Source organism: Motacilla alba, chromosome 5 (assembly GCF_015832195.1).
Source record: "Motacilla alba alba isolate MOTALB_02 chromosome 5, Motacilla_alba_V1.0_pri, whole genome shotgun sequence".
NCBI lineage: Eukaryota > Metazoa > Chordata > Aves > Passeriformes > Motacillidae > Motacilla > Motacilla alba.
The window spans coordinates 14507053-14522733 of NC_052020.1; the positions used below are offsets into that span (position 1 = coordinate 14507053).

The 15681-nt window shown below is 44.7% G+C and overlaps 1 protein-coding gene across 6 annotated transcripts in view; it reads left to right on the forward strand.

Annotated features, from left to right (window-relative positions):
• Positions 1-15681, forward strand: part of OSBPL5 (oxysterol binding protein like 5) — a 173945-nt gene that overhangs the window by 38461 nt on the left and 119803 nt on the right. Inside the window, exon 1 of one of the 6 annotated variants that reach the window (XM_038139069.1) lies at positions 57-619. The exons of 2 other annotated variants lie outside the window; for them this stretch is intronic. Coding sequence is in view for 1 of the 4 variants with exons in the window: in XM_038139066.1 (XP_037994994.1) it covers positions 1025-1120 (96 nt within the window). In the remaining 3 variants the exon portion in view is untranslated. Of the gene's footprint in view, positions 1-56; positions 620-750; positions 938-958; positions 1121-1167; positions 8687-15681 lie in introns of those variants that run through there. 3 more of the 6 variants (XM_038139074.1, XM_038139066.1, XM_038139073.1) reach the window with 3 other exon arrangements.

Sequence of the window (15681 nt, forward strand, 5' to 3'; positions counted from 1 at the left end):
GCGCGTGGCGTCAGCGAACCCCAGGGATGGCTTGCTGCTTGCCGGCCGGGGGGTCCGCCTGATTCTTGTTCAAGGGCTCGGTGGTTTTGCTTTATTTACTCTACCTTGGCTTCGGGCTCTCCCTGAGTCGAGAATAAGAAAGACACAAACTGCGGGGTGCTTGGGAGGGAATAACAAACCTAAGGGAGCCGAGCTCCGGCCGGGAGAGGCCGAGGCGCTCCCCGGGAGCGCTCCCGCGGGGAACCGAGCCCCGCGCCCGCTCCGCGCCGATCCCGCCCGGATTTTGCACGTTTCCTTCCCCCTTTCTTTTTTCCTCCCCTCTCCTCCGTTTTTATTTTTTCTCCCTCTATTTTTCTTCTCCATTCCCCCCCTCTCTTCCCTCCCTCTCTCCCTAGCGTGGTTGGATCAGTCTTTTGGTATTTCCTGCCGCCGCCTCCCCCGAGCAGCTGTCCGGCCGCGGCCCGGCGCTGCGCGCTTTCCGTGCCGCCGGGGGAGCGGCTCGGCGGGGCCCACGCGTGTCCCCGCTCCCGTCCCACGCGTGTCCCGGCGATGCGGCGGCGGCGGCGGGGCGCGGCGTGCTGAGCGCGGCACCGCGCGGGGGCTCGGCCGCCCCGGCCAGGTAAGACGCACCGGACATCCCCACCTCTCTCTAAAAGCCACGTCCTCCCCCGAATCCCCGGAGCCATCCTCCCCAAAATACCCTATAAAAGCAAATACCGCCCCCCCCCCCTCCCCGCCCTAAATTATTCCAGTAAATCCATTCCCCCGCCTCCCATGCTAGCTGTTCTTCCTGTCCCCCGCGCTGCCAGGCTGCCTATTTTTAAGTGTAACGTGGTACCCCGGAGTCGGCTTGCGGGCGGCGTGATTTCGGCGAGGGTCTGAGCGCTGGCAGCTCTGGGAGGGTAACCTGCCGCCTGTGCCCGTGCTCTGTGCCCAGGTTGTGCGTCGCCGTTTCTACGTGTGCCTTTTGGGGTTTGGCGACGGGAACTGTGGGGTGGATCCCTTTGCCCCCCGACTTCTCGGCATGGCAGGGCTGGGGGGCCAGCAAGCGGCCGGTGTGGCGTGTGGGATGGCGTGCTGTCAAGGAGACCTGATTTCTTTAGACATGTGGGCATATCTGGTAGGTGGAACGCATTTTTGATGTACTTCTTCCAGCATGGTGAGGAACTGGTAAGGAGACTGCACTGTTACTGATTAGCTACGTTTAATTGACAGTAGTAATTACCTTTCCTATGGGCGCTTGTACAGATACCATAGTGGAGACCATAGGCATCGCTATCTAAAAATCAGATTTTGGAAACCTGAGTTTGGAAATGCTTGTAGCTTGCACTAAGTGCAAGGCAGCATTCCTAGAGAAATAAACACATAAGCACATGTGACTGACTGTTGGATCAGAAACCCTATTTTTCAAGTGCTGTGCAAACCTAGAGCATTGTAGTGTGAAACAATTGTTTAACATAAGTGAGCGGGAAAGTTCTTTAAACTGCGTAGCAACCTCCTCACTTCGTCCAGGTGCACCAGTATCTTTGTTGTCAAAATATTCCTTCCCCCTCTTTGCACTGATGTAGGAGATAGCAACAGTACTCAGCAATGTCTGCACAGCAGAGAACAGCCATTGCACTGGATGTGTCCCCAGCTGCCACCTTTCCTCCTTGGCAGCAAGTTTCCAAAAAGGTGTGAGTGGGGAGGGAGAGACAGAAGCCTGAAGCCAGGCTCTGTGTGTGGTAAGTTCTCTTCCCCAAAGAGGAGAATGGGTGTTCTAAGCTGGGCAGTTCCCAGTAGGATGGTAGTGACCCTGGGAGTATCCCCACCCTGGCTGGGCAAGGAGGGGGACAGAGCTGGGCCAAAAAGACCTGGGGGCAGCAAGGGAGTCAGATTCAGCTCCAGGGGTTACTTTGTGGCACTATCGGTGGAGGTACAGACAGCAGCTCTCTGATTGAAGGGAGAAAATACAGGCCATAGTCCTGCCCACTGCCTATTTTGGTTTGAAGAGGACAATGTGAGCCTAAGGAATGATTTAATCACAGTGATGCATGAAAGTAACTGAAAGGCGGATTTACTGCTCTAATCTTTCCATGGTGCTTAATTTAATTTTCATGTGCTTTATTGCAACACTGATTCATCAGGTGAGTGGGAGGGAGGCTTGTAGAGTACAGGTGGTTCAGTTTCCATTACTGGATTAGATATCTCTCAAGGTGCTTTCTTGGCTACAGCAGGAGAAAAATGGCTCTGTGTCTTATACAGTGCTGTGGTTTGGAATCCAGGATATCTCTAGGGAAAGGCCATTCCTATAATCTGTAATGTGCAGTGTTTGAAATCAGTGTACCATGCTCAGAGCAAAATTGAGACTCGACTAATTCTTATTATGTTCATAGATCATAAAAATTTCAGTTAAGCTAATCTGAATTGGGTTAGACTCACTTCATGTCCAAGGGAGCTGTTATCTGCTGGAGGCAATTGTGAGATTGTCAGCATTGCCACTGCTGAAGGTCTTTTAGTGCTGGATCTGGGGCTGAAGAGGTAAAAATGAAACTGCCCTGAAGTGTGTCAGCAGGGCCCTGCTGCTTCTGAGCTGCAGAGCACAGACCTCCCTCTGCAACTGCACAGATTTGTGCTATTTGATCTCCTGTTTTATTTGGGGGAAAAGCTGCATTTAGTGTTTTTTCTCCTGACCTCCCTGCCTTTGGAGCATTAACAGCACAGTGTTTTCTCAGCCAGAAATGCTGCTCCTCACGCCTCCACTCCTCAACATGAGATGTCTCTGGCAGCACGTTGTAGGTGTTTGTGCATGCCTGCTGTGGTTACTAAGGTAAAGGAAACACAAGAAGCAGCTCAGGGAATGGGAGCAATCCAAATGCCAAATACACACGGGTTTGGGCAGGAATGACAGTGACCTGCTCTGCCGGCGTGTCTCAGTGTGGGTCTGGGCTTGCTCACTCCTCATGCAGGCTGCTGACTGTCACTGCTGGTGTTTGTGATGTGCTTTAGAGCATCAAGCATCTTGAGACTGAGCAAACTCCTCCCAGGTGCTCCTCAGCCCTCATTTTGGAGCTGTGTGGTTGTGGTGCATTTAATTGTACAGGGCTGTGTCTAAATCATAGGTTCTGCCTTCATCCCAGCTCCTCCCCACCACTGTGGCTCTTTCTGGTCATGCAAGGAAGGGGGAAGGAGACAACCATCCTGAAAAACACCCTTTTGAAAAGGAGCTGCTGAGCCTCTGTGGAGGACTAAGGAGCAGTGTACAACCTGCCCAGGTTTCCACATTTCTTAATTATTGGAATATTCTTTCTCTGCTCAAGGCGTGGGAGTGTTGTGCTTGCATCAGGCTCTAGGTACTGTATATGCATCTGTGTAATACAAAAAGATCAAGGGACTAAAGGGCAATATTTTGCAAAATTGGAAGCAGCTAGCAGCAGGCTAGTAAGAATTACCTGTAAATGGTTTCTGCCCATCACAGGAGGAGAGTGATGTGAAAGGGGGATTAGGGTTAGAAGGTTAGAATAGTCCAGCTGCTTGTGTGGTGGTGGTTTTTAATTTCTTTCAAGCTGCATAAAAACCATGGGCATATCCCTTGTTCTTTAGTCTCAGTTTTCTGTAGTGTTTGTAGAGCCACAGTTGAAGTTGTGCCATTTTTTCCTTTACACTCCGTTCACATTGAAGGATTTATAAGTGTATAAATCAAAGTCTGAATTGAAAAGGCTCAGTTCTCATCTTTGTTTAATTAACAGCCAGCTGTATACCTGGGCTTTCCTTTTGCAGTGTGCCACTGAGGCCTGTGCTCTGTTCCAATATCAATAACTTTACTGTGCTGGCAGTTTTCTTGATAGTAGTTTTTCTATGTGTTTTGTTAAACTCCATGCCAAGCTTCAACTTACTGGGAATTGACTGCAGGGCTGTATGAGTTTGAGTGTTTTGGCAACCCAGTTACCATTCTTATGATTATAGCATCAGTGAGAAATTAACCAGCTAAAGGCAAAAGAGAAATCCCTAATAAACTGGGATGCTTGCAGCTCTTCTTGGAGGGGGGAGGGGGGGAAGCTCAACATGGAGCTTGCCTGCTTCATCCTATCTAATCTGTCAGTGAATCAATCAATGTGAAATTGTACCCCCAAGGAATAATGTAATAGCTATTTTGTGTGTATTCCCAAACTGGAATGCTGCTGTAGTAGAGTCCTGAAGGGTGTGCTGTCTAAATCGATCAGCAGAAACCAAGATAAAAGCAGGCGTGCTGCAAATCTATCAGATGTGGCAGAGAGGCATCGAGGGATGAAATGTCTCGTTCTGTGTTGAGTGCAAAGCTTAAATGTGAGCTTGGTCCTTCTGCATCCCAGCACTTCAGGCACAAAAGCAGTGTCCTGATAGCCCTCTTTCAGTTTTCTCTCAGCAAAATCATGAGATTGCGCTGAAAGGCACTTTAATTTTCATACCAATGCATTTTGTTAGAGACAACTGTTGTAGTGTCATTGTTCTATCCCACCTTCAGTGCTGCAGAGGCAGCTTGTCTTTTGTTACCTGTGTTGTTTGATGCCAGTTAAGAGTGCAAAGCCTATGCTAGCACTGCATTTTTGAATTGATTTGCTCTTTTCTCAGGTTAAAATGACAGGGAATTCTCTCCTCACAGCAATAAATTGCCATGTCCCAATGAGGAGAGGAAGGGAATTCTGCTCCGTTGCATGGTGTGGGTAACAGTTGATCACTGCGAATAATCTTTGCAGAATGAAAAGAACAATTTAAATTTCTTTTGTGCTATTGTTTTGATATTTTTGCACTTTCTCTTTTTGGTATGACTTCAGCATCAGGAGAGAATCACTTTTATGTAGAAGTAGGAGATGACCAAGGCTTTTATACACTTTATCAAACATTGCACAGTTCATTTGGGGAGGTGTTGCTGGCTCATCTGTAAAATCCCTGAAATGTGAATGTGAAATTGCCACTGGAATTAATGCTCTGTCAGAGTGGTTATTCTGGCAAGCTCCTGGCATGGATGCAAATAAATGAGATTTCCATTTTATAAGATGAATCTTTGTCTTTTCTTGCTGTGTTGCCTTGAAAAAGGACCTCGCACACTGTTGCAAGCCTGACAGTTGCTGATGCCATTAGTTATTTTTTCCCCTTACCTTACTAGGGAAAGTAATCTGAATTTACAGATAATTTCATTTTCTCTTACGTGTGGGTCAGACAGTTCAGGTCAAAGCAGGTTTTTTGGGGTTTTTTTTTGTAAATTTGTAAATCCTGACATGTACTGTGAAGGCTTTCAGCGAGCACTGAATGCACAGTACAAATTACAGCATTAGTGGGCAAGGCAGTAATTTAAACTGCCTTCCGTGGAGCTCTGTTGTTGTAATCTAGAGCAGGACACAGGTGTGTTAGGTATGAAATACAAAGTGTTTGTATTTTTCAGTTTCGTTTATAGTAGATTTTCTTCTTTCCACTTTAACATCTGTCATTTGTCCCAGCCTCCTTGTCCTGCTCTGCCTTTGTAACCTTTGTCATTGAAGAGGAGATAGAATGTGTACAACCATATGTACAATTTTTTGTTTTGTTTTAATTCAGGTTCAGTGGATGCAAACAAGGCCCTATTTCTTGGCTGTTGAACGTGTTTTTCGGTGTTGTGGTGGGTTTTTTTGTTCGGCTTGGTTGTTTTGGGTTGTTACTTTTTTTTGACTGGTGAACCACCCAGGCTTTGTTGCCTGTAATCAAACTGCTGTTACTGCCTGAATTTCTCTCTGGACTCCAGGTCATGGGAGGCACCTTGGCACAGCTGCAGTCATTTATTGTTAATACCTGCACTCATTTATTCCTACACCTATGCATTGCAGTAGACTTGGGGAGCTCCACTTGTGGACAAGGCTGGAGGCTGCTTAAACCAAGCCTAGACTGTTCAGGCTCCTAACCTAGTTTTTCCCAAGCTGGTGTTCAAGTTCTGGCTTGTGGAATCCCTCAGCGTAGGTGCTGAAAGCTTTCTGTTCCAAGAGGGTGAGGTGTACTGAGAAGCTGGGAGGATCTCCCAGCCTTGAGTATATCTGAGAAGTGTAGTGCAGGGTCCCTCATTTCTCAGTTCCCTGAGAAGGTACATGGCCAGGGTGTGTCAATAGCAGCTTTCCATGCTTTGTTCATCCTCTCTCTGCCTGGATTGTGTTCTTTGGTGTCAAGGTCTCTTATTGGAAATTCACAGGATATTTAGAGCAGTATAGTCTTGGATTTTGCTGGGCTGTTCTGTAATATAAATAAAAACAATCTCATTATGTAAGCAAGTTACTGAATAACTTGTCGAAATGGGCTAAGACAGTGGGCACAACAGTGCCAGTTTTATTCTCTTTGAACAGGTGCATCCCCATGAGGAAATAAGAGAGAGGTAGGTAGGGACCAAGTGAGAAACATTGAGCAATAACAGACTGTGACTCAGAAGCAATTTAACCATAATAATCCCCACAACACTAAAGGTTCTTTTTCCCAGAAATGCACAATATGCTTTTCTCTGCCATAAAGCTGTTGTCAGCTGACATCATTGTGTTAACATAAGACTTGCTGTTATCCACAAGATGCACAGTTAGCAGAGAGCACTTCCAGTGCTGGCTGCTAATTATTACTAATGTTCTCCCAATTGTTGAAAAACAATACATTAAAGATATTCCCTGCTTAATATTTTATTCCTGATGGCTGGTAAGCTTATATTGTGTTAAAAATAATGCTTCTAATATCACTCCAAATATTACAAAGCCAGCATTTGATTTATTTAGGAGAACACAGAATGACCATTTACCAAATGCCTCTCTTGAGTACCTGTTGTAGATGCTTTGTCTTTTTTGTTTTTTTTTTTTAGAGTACCAGTGTGGAAATTTATGGCTTTTATTTTTTTCTTATCGTGACCCTCTCAAAGTCTGTGTGTTTTCTCATTGACTTCATGGTAGCCAAGTGCTTTTTATCCTGTATGTCTCTTGGAGAAATCACATTAATGATGTATCACTAGCCAGAGAGAGCTTTTGCTGAAAGCACACAAAGGCAGTAATTTACCTTGTGATTTTATAAAAGGCAGACTTTTTTTCCCTCATATTAAAAAAGGAAACTGTTGAGGTGAAGGAAAGTGAACAGAGAATTGGTACTCAAGTACTATCTCTGCAATGCGAGAGGGACATTGCAATACCATTAATAAGATTCTCCCATTTTCCCTTGGAGATGTGGTATGGAATTTAGAAATAGATTTTGAACAATTTTCCACTGAACATGCCACTTTTCTGCTCGCTGAATAGCTACAAACCCTTATTGTTTAATAGCTATCTTCACTTTTAACTGATAGAGTTTCATAGAGGTAAGATAATAGCTGTGAAAAAGTAAGACTTTTTCTAGACACTGTTTAATTTACTGTAATTATATTAAGTGCTAAATTGAAAGAGGCTTTTCTAGTTAAGATGAGGATAATGAATAGTTGTGTGTTATTACCATAGCCACAATGGGGGAAAGAAGAAGTGATTTAAGTTTGCTCGAGTCAGAAAGAAAGAAAACCTGCCCCAATGTGGTCCTTAATAATTTATTTTCCCCTCTCTATCGCTGACTCTCACGTTTCGCTAGAAGAGTTTTCTGCCCTTGTACCTCAGGGATGCAGCAGTTTATGAAAGGAATCTGAAGGCACTCCAAGTGAAAATGGCTGTGGAAATAGAGTGAAGAACCAGATTGCACCCTCCAGCCAAGCCTGGAGCTGCACAGGCAGGGGCACACACAGCAAATGCCATTGAAGCTCTGAAGGCACTGCAGTGTAGCACGGCTCCCCTGAGGCTCTGCTCCCTCTGTGCTTTGCCCACACTGCAGAGAAAGCCGTGGTTTGCTGCTCTTTTCTGCTTGCAGCAAGTTGCAACATCTCAAGTCCCCGGGCAGGTTGAGTGGGCGCACCCAGCTCTCTGTGCCATCCACCAGCACCCGCCTCTGCTGCCCTTACCGTGCCGGAGCTGCGGCACCTGGTGCCTTTACTTCCCTCCACTGCCCTTATTTGAGAGCCCGAGCAAATCACAAGGTGTGCAGAGTTGTGCACCCCATGTAAAAGCACACCAACTCACTGTCTTGGCATATTTGATGCGATTGAGAATGGCATCTTTTATGCCACTTTTAACTTGGAACTGCTGTAATCCCCTGCCTCTCCATGGGGATAAAAGTGTTTCATCTGGGGCAGGATTTCATTGTGTCCTTGGAAGTTGAAGCTGTTAAGGGGGAAACCAAAGCGTGTTCCCTTGTTTATTCACCTCTGTACCCTGGGGTTCAAGACACCACTTCTGTGCAGTGTTTCCTTCACTGGCTTCCCTTGCTGTTCAGCTAGGACTGCCGCCAAAGTTGATCTACAGGGTCTTGTCCCATACAAGTGTTTATCTCCTGGGAGTTGCACTCGTGCCATGCTCCTACCTCTCAAAGTCAATCAAGAGTGCGTGTGATTGTACTTGACACTTGTGATCTGGGCTAGATGTGAACCCCTGGGGAAGGGCAGTGTGTGAATTATTTAATCTCCTGAGCATTCCAGCCCCCTGTATAAAAAGCATTAAGCAATATGGGGCTTTTTCTTGCCTTAAGAGAAGGTCTGTGTCAGCCTTGCTTGAACTCTCAGAAAGTTGAGTATTCTGAGCACTAAACTTCATACCATTGTTCTAAATTGACTGGAGTGCAACTGCGGGGGACCAATGTGAGCAGTGTTTGCTCCCAGGTGAACCACAAATATTCCTGATAAACTTTGTTTTCTCCCCTTCTCTCCCTCCTTCTCTTCTCCAGTAATTTGGTTCTTCTGGATGAGACAGGTTGAGACAATGCAAGTAGGATAATTTTGTGGTTAGGGCGTTTGGCTTTGAAATCAGGAGATCAGTGCTAGTTCCTGCTTCCATCCCAGGCCTCCTGTAGCTGTGGGGAGATTGCTTGCACCTCTGTGCTCTGTCTGCACCGGAAAAATAACAAAGTAAGTTTTGGGGTTGGGTTTTATTTATTTTCCTGTGTTGGCCAAAGGGTTCTGTTATGAGGGCAAGGAGAGGGTCTGATCTCTTCTTGGGGTTATTTAGCATTGTTTGCTGGCCCAGTTCCAGCCAGAGTATGCCTGTTTGCTCTCTGGATAAAGCTACTAGGAAGTCTTCAGGTACATCTTTTTTCTTTCTTTTTTATTCACTCCCATTCTTTTGTCATGCTTTTTGCTTTCATTTAACATCAAAATTAAACGGTGAGTTAAGCAGAGTAGCTTTTAATAATGTGTAGAAAATGAGCTAAGCTGTACACATAGATGGTGCCTGTAGGAAGCCTGGAATTATCCCGTAGTGTTTTTAATGGGCAGTCCTACTGCACTGTGAGCTGTTGGCTCAGGGAGGCTGTCTTAGATGAGCTACAGATGAGATTCCCAGTACTGTAAATATCTGTGCCATTTAGCTTTGAGTACCAGGAAATGAAACGGCGTGGGAAATAAGAAAAAGGTTTATTTTACTGGAGTGAGTAGAACAATATTTTCTTCAGGCTGATTTGGAAGTGGACCTTAGAAAAGTTAAGTGGAGAAGAAATGCAGTGGTTTGGGGCTAGAAGTGTTTAACAAGCAGCATGAGCTGCCCATTGCTGGCTGCTCTGCTGCTTGATTACAGCACAGCGAGGTGCAGGGCTCTGCACCACTTGGCATGGTGATCTCCTAAGGTGCTTATCTGGTGAGAAAGTGGGCTCAGGTAGGAAGGCTGGAGTTTGCTTTCTGGACAATATAGCTTTTCTTTGCATCTTGGATGTTAAAGCCAGCTGTATCAGTTCTGTTATCTCATTTGACTTTGCATCTGCAACATTTTAGCCTGGGATTCTTACCTCTAGTAATTTCTGGTAGAATTACAGCATTTTCCTTAGGCAGGTTTTAATTTTTGGTGGTGATTCTTTTGTGCTCTTCAGAAATGTGTGGAAATGGTAGTTTTCTTTACAGTAAAAGATATGTGCTTTCTCTCTAATCTCTCTTCTTTCTTCCAGCTTTCTAACATCTTTTCCTTCTAAGTGATTGCAGGCTATGATCAGGTGATCCCTTGCATGTCTTTGGTTAGTTAAGTAGGTTGAACATCTTAGGTTTCATTGCAGTTGATTTAAGTCTTGGAGACAGCCTTGTGGTTTTTTGCTGGGTCCTTTCCAATTTTTCATGCTGCTGCACTTCAGGTAAGGATGAAGATTGCATGTGTTATGTCAGCAGTGATCTTGCAGCTGTCAAAGACAGAAGTAAGGCTACATTCTGGCTCCTGCTCTTTTTGTTCCTTCCCCCCTTGTTTATGCTTCCAGGAATTGAGCAAGCCCTGTTCACCCACGATATTGCACTTGGCATTCGGACTCTGTTAGTTATCTATAATTCTTTATAAATCAGAGCTGTTTTGGAAAGCTAAGGTTTGTGTCTGGACAGGGAGGAGGGGGCGTTTTGGTCTGGTATGTGGCAACACAAAGTTATTTATCATAGATTGTGCTCTCTGCACTTCAATAATCTGCTGACATTTTGCCAGTAATAAAAAGGTCAAGGAAAAAACTTGCTTCCTACAAATCATGGCATTTGATTGTTCTCATTATTAAACAGAGCATGGTTTCCTTGGAACAAAATTTCAGCCATCCTCAGCTTTGTAAACGATAAATGACCAGCAGGTACAAATGCACAAAAATGAAAAGCAGCTTTCTTTTGATGTTGCTGGTCTCTATTCCAGTGATTTGTCCTTTACTGAAGCAGGGTGTGGGGAAGATGCAAGAAAGAAGTGTCCCTTGGATGCTAAATACAGTAGCAAAAAGAAATTATGCAAAGTTGATCCTTGAAAAATGAGACATTAAGTTGATTTAAAGGGCCAAAATCTCTATAGTCTAGGGTTCACAAAATGTTACATATTCCTAATTTTTAGGAAGGGCTTTCTGTGTCACCTGTTAAGAATGCTGTGTTAGGTCCAAAGCACAGTAATACAGTTAAACAAAACATTGTGTCCTCTTTTTTTTCTTTTCTTCTCCTACAAACTTCCCTATTGATTTTTGTCTCTGAGATGCCTGAGCTTGCAGCTACAGTGCTGTTTTTCTTGTTACCCCAAGTGGTGCTTTCTGATACAGAGATCACTCTGTGTGGGGCAAGGCTCTGGCTTAAATATAACAGTAGTGGCTGGGCAGTGGATAAGCATCATCAGTCAAGTTGGAGATGCTTGGACACCATCCATGGTGGGGAGCTCGGGTGAATGTGAGGGAGCTCAGAGGGAAAAGGTTGCTGTTTGTGGGAGCAGGCTGATGAGTGTTAGTGCTGTCAATTAGGGTGGCTTGTTAGTTTGCACAAGAAGCAGTAGAGTTGGTGTATTTTTGGTACAGAAAATGAACCAAAGTGTCTTGCAGAGGAATGCTGGCTTGTTTCTCTTGCAGCAGGGTATTTGCTGCTACCCTTCCCCAAAGCATCTCTCTAGATGCCTAAGAATGCATGACTAAAAAAAGCTGAATTATAACAATTATATGGCTATGGTGGACAGAGGAATTGTGTACTGCAGTTCTTACTGCCAAATTCAAAATTAATTTGAATGTAAATCCTTTCAAAAAAGGGAGTGTAGAAAGGTCTGTATTGGGGGAATACAGCTTTTGTAGTCTCTGGCAGACAGAATCAGTTTTTTAGGTTTTTACAGTGTCATTACACGAAAGTCCAGTAGGCAGAAGCTGCACATTTATCTACTCAGGAATTTGATATTGGTATTAATTGGTGCTGGAAACAAGCCAAATCCACTTGAAATAGATTTATTTTTAAAAATGCTGTTATGCCATTTGAATTACTTCAGCCAAAGCACTCCTGGGCAACTTGGTGAGTTTTATTTTTTACAGAGCATTATATATGTTGATCCTGGCCATGGCTGATGCCTTGTAAAATGCTGAAATGTGCTGGAGCTGCAGTGACCTGCTGGCTGTGAGGGGGCTAAAGGAGCATTCCCAGCTTCCTGCCATCCCAAGGAATATGGGGAATCGCATTCATGCCTCCTCTTCTAGTCTTTTGTATTTAAATGTTTTAAAAGGTTGTGCGGGATAATGTAATGTGTTTCTGTTCTTGCTTTGTATCAAACAGACACGCTGCTCCTTTTCACCCAGCAGATGTGTGCAGGGTACCTAGGCAGACTTCAGAGAAAGCCCCTAAAGGTTTGTGTTTAGCACAAAAAGTACAAAATCTTGAGCTTTGCCTTTAAAGTAACTTTCCTAGGATGACTTACATCTGGAGGTCATTCTTTACTCTCTATGCTCGTTTCTACTGTAAGAAAGGATGCAGAAGGTTTCCCTTGTGAAAGCATCCGGTGCTGCTGTGTTTGGCTTTGTGTGCTCATCCTCCTGCTCTCTGGAGTGTGTCTCGCACAGAATACAGTCATTTCTGCTCAAAATTCTTTGTTTAACCAGCACTGGCAGGCTGGGAGATCAAGGTGGAGACTTGGAACGAGATTGGAGAAATGGTCCTAATTTTAGGAAGGTTTGAGTGGAACAGGAAGGGAGCAGGTGGACAGGATGCTCTGGGGCAAACACACAGTGAAATGTCGGTGCCTGTGTGCATGCAACAGTCACATCTTCCTTGCAAGTCTGTTGGATTGATGTGACATTTCTCATTATTCAGACACCAGTGTTATCCTGGGAATTTCTGTGGCTTGTCTCCACCCCACTTAAAACTGGACTTAATGAGCAGCTTCTGGAAAGTGGGGGGGAAAAATACGTCATGCCTGACACTGTTTCCTTTCACAGCTCATTTACTGGGCCTTTTCTTGATATATTCAGTAGCTCTTCATAGACTTCAGAAGGGTTGTTTACAAAAGAAATTTATCAGGTTGCGTTTTTCCATAAATGTAATTCAAGGAAATGTCTCCCCCTGCTATTTTAAAACTCATATGAAATCAGGCAGTTTTTTGCAGCTATCAGAGGCCATGTCAATGGCCATAGAAAACAAAGAGGGAGCCAAGGAAAGAAAGGCAGGGTAATACAATGGCATTTGAAATACTGTTTTGTTTTCATTCAGATATTTTTAGCTAATGGTGATTTTTTTTCCTTTATGTGAGTTGATGTGTTGTGTCAGTGGTAGAAGCTGCCAGTGTAGATGTTTGTCCCAGAAAAAAAGATACCAATTGACACTGAATACATTCCAGGGGCTGCTGGATGAAATTATGTTAAGAAATGCTTCAGCAGCTCTCCAAAATCCAGATTAAAAATTTCAGCCCCAGTTAAATCAGGGTTTAATTAGTCTTGCAGCAGCCCAGAGCCTTTGCTTTATTTCCACAGCTATCTTCCTGCAGCTTCAGGCACCCCACTCGGGTAGACATGTTGCTTTGCTTTGTTTCCTGCAGTCCTTCCCAGGAGAAGTGATCTCAATACTTTCAAAGAACTGATTGATTGGAAACAATCTCTACTTGGCTTGAAATGGATTTTTGTCTTTTTGATTCTATATATCCAGTTAAGTCCTGATCTAAACCCCACTGAAGTTATGTTGGTAGTGGGGGGACGGTGGGGAATGGGCAAAGGTGGATGATGGGAACAAGCAGAAAATCAAGCCTGTGTGTGGTACTCATGGCTTGAATTATATAAAGGCATTGTCTTCATAGACATTTGGGCTGTCATTGTAGTCCAGTTTTTCTGGGCCTTGCAGCTTTCGTGGACTGACAGTATGATGCAAGGCTGGGGACTTGCCATGTTTGTAGGTGCAAGCAGGACATGCCCTTTACTAGGTGTTCATGAATTTTCCGGCATTCTACACAACATCTGCTCTAGAAGAGTAAAATGATGCAAAATATGTGAAAAACAGGGCAGAGGACCTTCCCTGAGTCTCCCAGGGCATGCAGAGCACAGGTGCCTTGTGCTGAAAAAGTTTTCTTCCCTGAAGTTATATTTGCTAAGCCCCCCCAGAATGGTATACATTCAGCACTGCCCGTTCTGGAACAGGCAAAACTGGGAGCAGTTCTACAGCATCTTTAAATAAAAAATTGCACTAGAGATACACACAAAAAAAATCCCATTCCTTGCTGGATAAATGAAGGCAGTCCCAAGACTGCTATAATTTATATGCTTTCCTTTTTCAGTGCTGTCACTGGGGAAAAAAACAGTGTGCCTGCTTGCTGTCCAGAGATCTGCTGTGCCAAAGCAAATAGTTGCAGCAAGTGGCAAGCAGAGAAGGCACCAAGGTATTTGATGGATGAGTGTTCCTCCCCCAAGCAGAGAGGAACATTTGTGAGAAACTAGTAATATACTGTGGTTGAAATGGCCCATTCAGGGTATAAAATTCCCAATCAAGTTGCCCAGGAGAGAGTTGAACAGCTGGTGAAGGAGCAGAAATCACTGCAGATAAATCAGGTTGGCATCTAAATGACTGTGGGCCCTGGACATGCCTTGTTAGTTTTTTTTTCCTCTGGTGGATGAAGTCAGGAAAGATTTCACTGTGTGATGACTGACGTTTGTTCCCCCCAGCTTCTTGCCTTCCCCTTACAGCTGCCTCAGTTCAAGAGAAACAAGATGCTTGTCCTGTTTTGCTACTGTTGAAATTTGGCATTGCAGCAGTGTCCCCAGATCCTTACCCTGTCCAGTCAGGGCAAGGAGCTGCTCAGACAGGTCCCAGAGGTGGTGGTGTGGGGCAGTAATCAGCTGGATGGAGAGCTGCAGCGTCGCTGTGGGTGAGCGTGGCTGCTGAAGAGCTCTCCAGGAGTGGGAGCAGTTCCAGCTGGCTCTGAGGGTGGAGGCAGGCTCCTGTGCTATAATTATACAGGCCGGTGTTTAATTGCTGCTTCCTTCTTCAGAGGTGTGCTGTAAATTAAGAAGGTGCTTTACAATAGCAGCATTTAACTTCTCCTTGTCATCTGCTTTCATTTCAGTTGATCTGGGCTGGGATTTCTCAAGGGAGGTTTCCTGTGCTCTGTAAATCCCTTGAAAGAAACTGGGCACTGGGTTCTTAGCTCTCCTGCAGGTGACTTGATGTTCCCTCTAAGCCAGGATAATTGGGCTCTTCTGCACATCTGTTTGTACAAGACCACTGTGTCCCCCATATAAAATCCAAGGACTAGTTGAGCTGATGTGAGAGGAAGCTGGTCCATCTTCTCTGTGTTTCATAAACTGAGGAACATCCTGAGGTGCTCTGTGATTGCTGGATGTAAGGGAGGAGGAGCGAGTGCACAGCTGGAGGGATGTGCAGTTCAGTGGGGCATTGAACTGCAGCCCTTTAAAAATTGCTGATGGGAGAGTGGGCAAAATAGTGCCCTATTTTGGGGCTGCCAGCTGTTCTTCCAGCTTTCTTTTTCCAAATTTAAGAGACAGAGACCAATTCAAGGCTGGAGAGACTGGTTGCATATTGACTAGGTGTTCAGAATTAAAGCTCTAGTGTGTGGATATAGTCAAAATAGCTATGATGATGTTTCTCAAAAAGTACCTTGCTCATCCATTTGTTAGTGATAATATTGAATATTCAGGAAAATTCCATCAGTCTTGGAGATCTCGAGGATGTTAGAAATTGTGAAGCTCAGTTTAAAAATAGGAACTTTAGGGAGGGGGGTTAAGAGGCTTTCTTTACTGCTAAATTTTCAGAGTTCTAGCTCATGTTCCACACACATGTCCAAGCTTCTCTTTCTCCAAGGAAAAGGTTGGACTTTTTTCAGGTTTTACTGACAAACAAACGCTTTTTCAAAGCAGTCCCCTGAGGTTTAACGGGAAAAAAATTACTGTGAAATTGATGACAGAATATCAAAT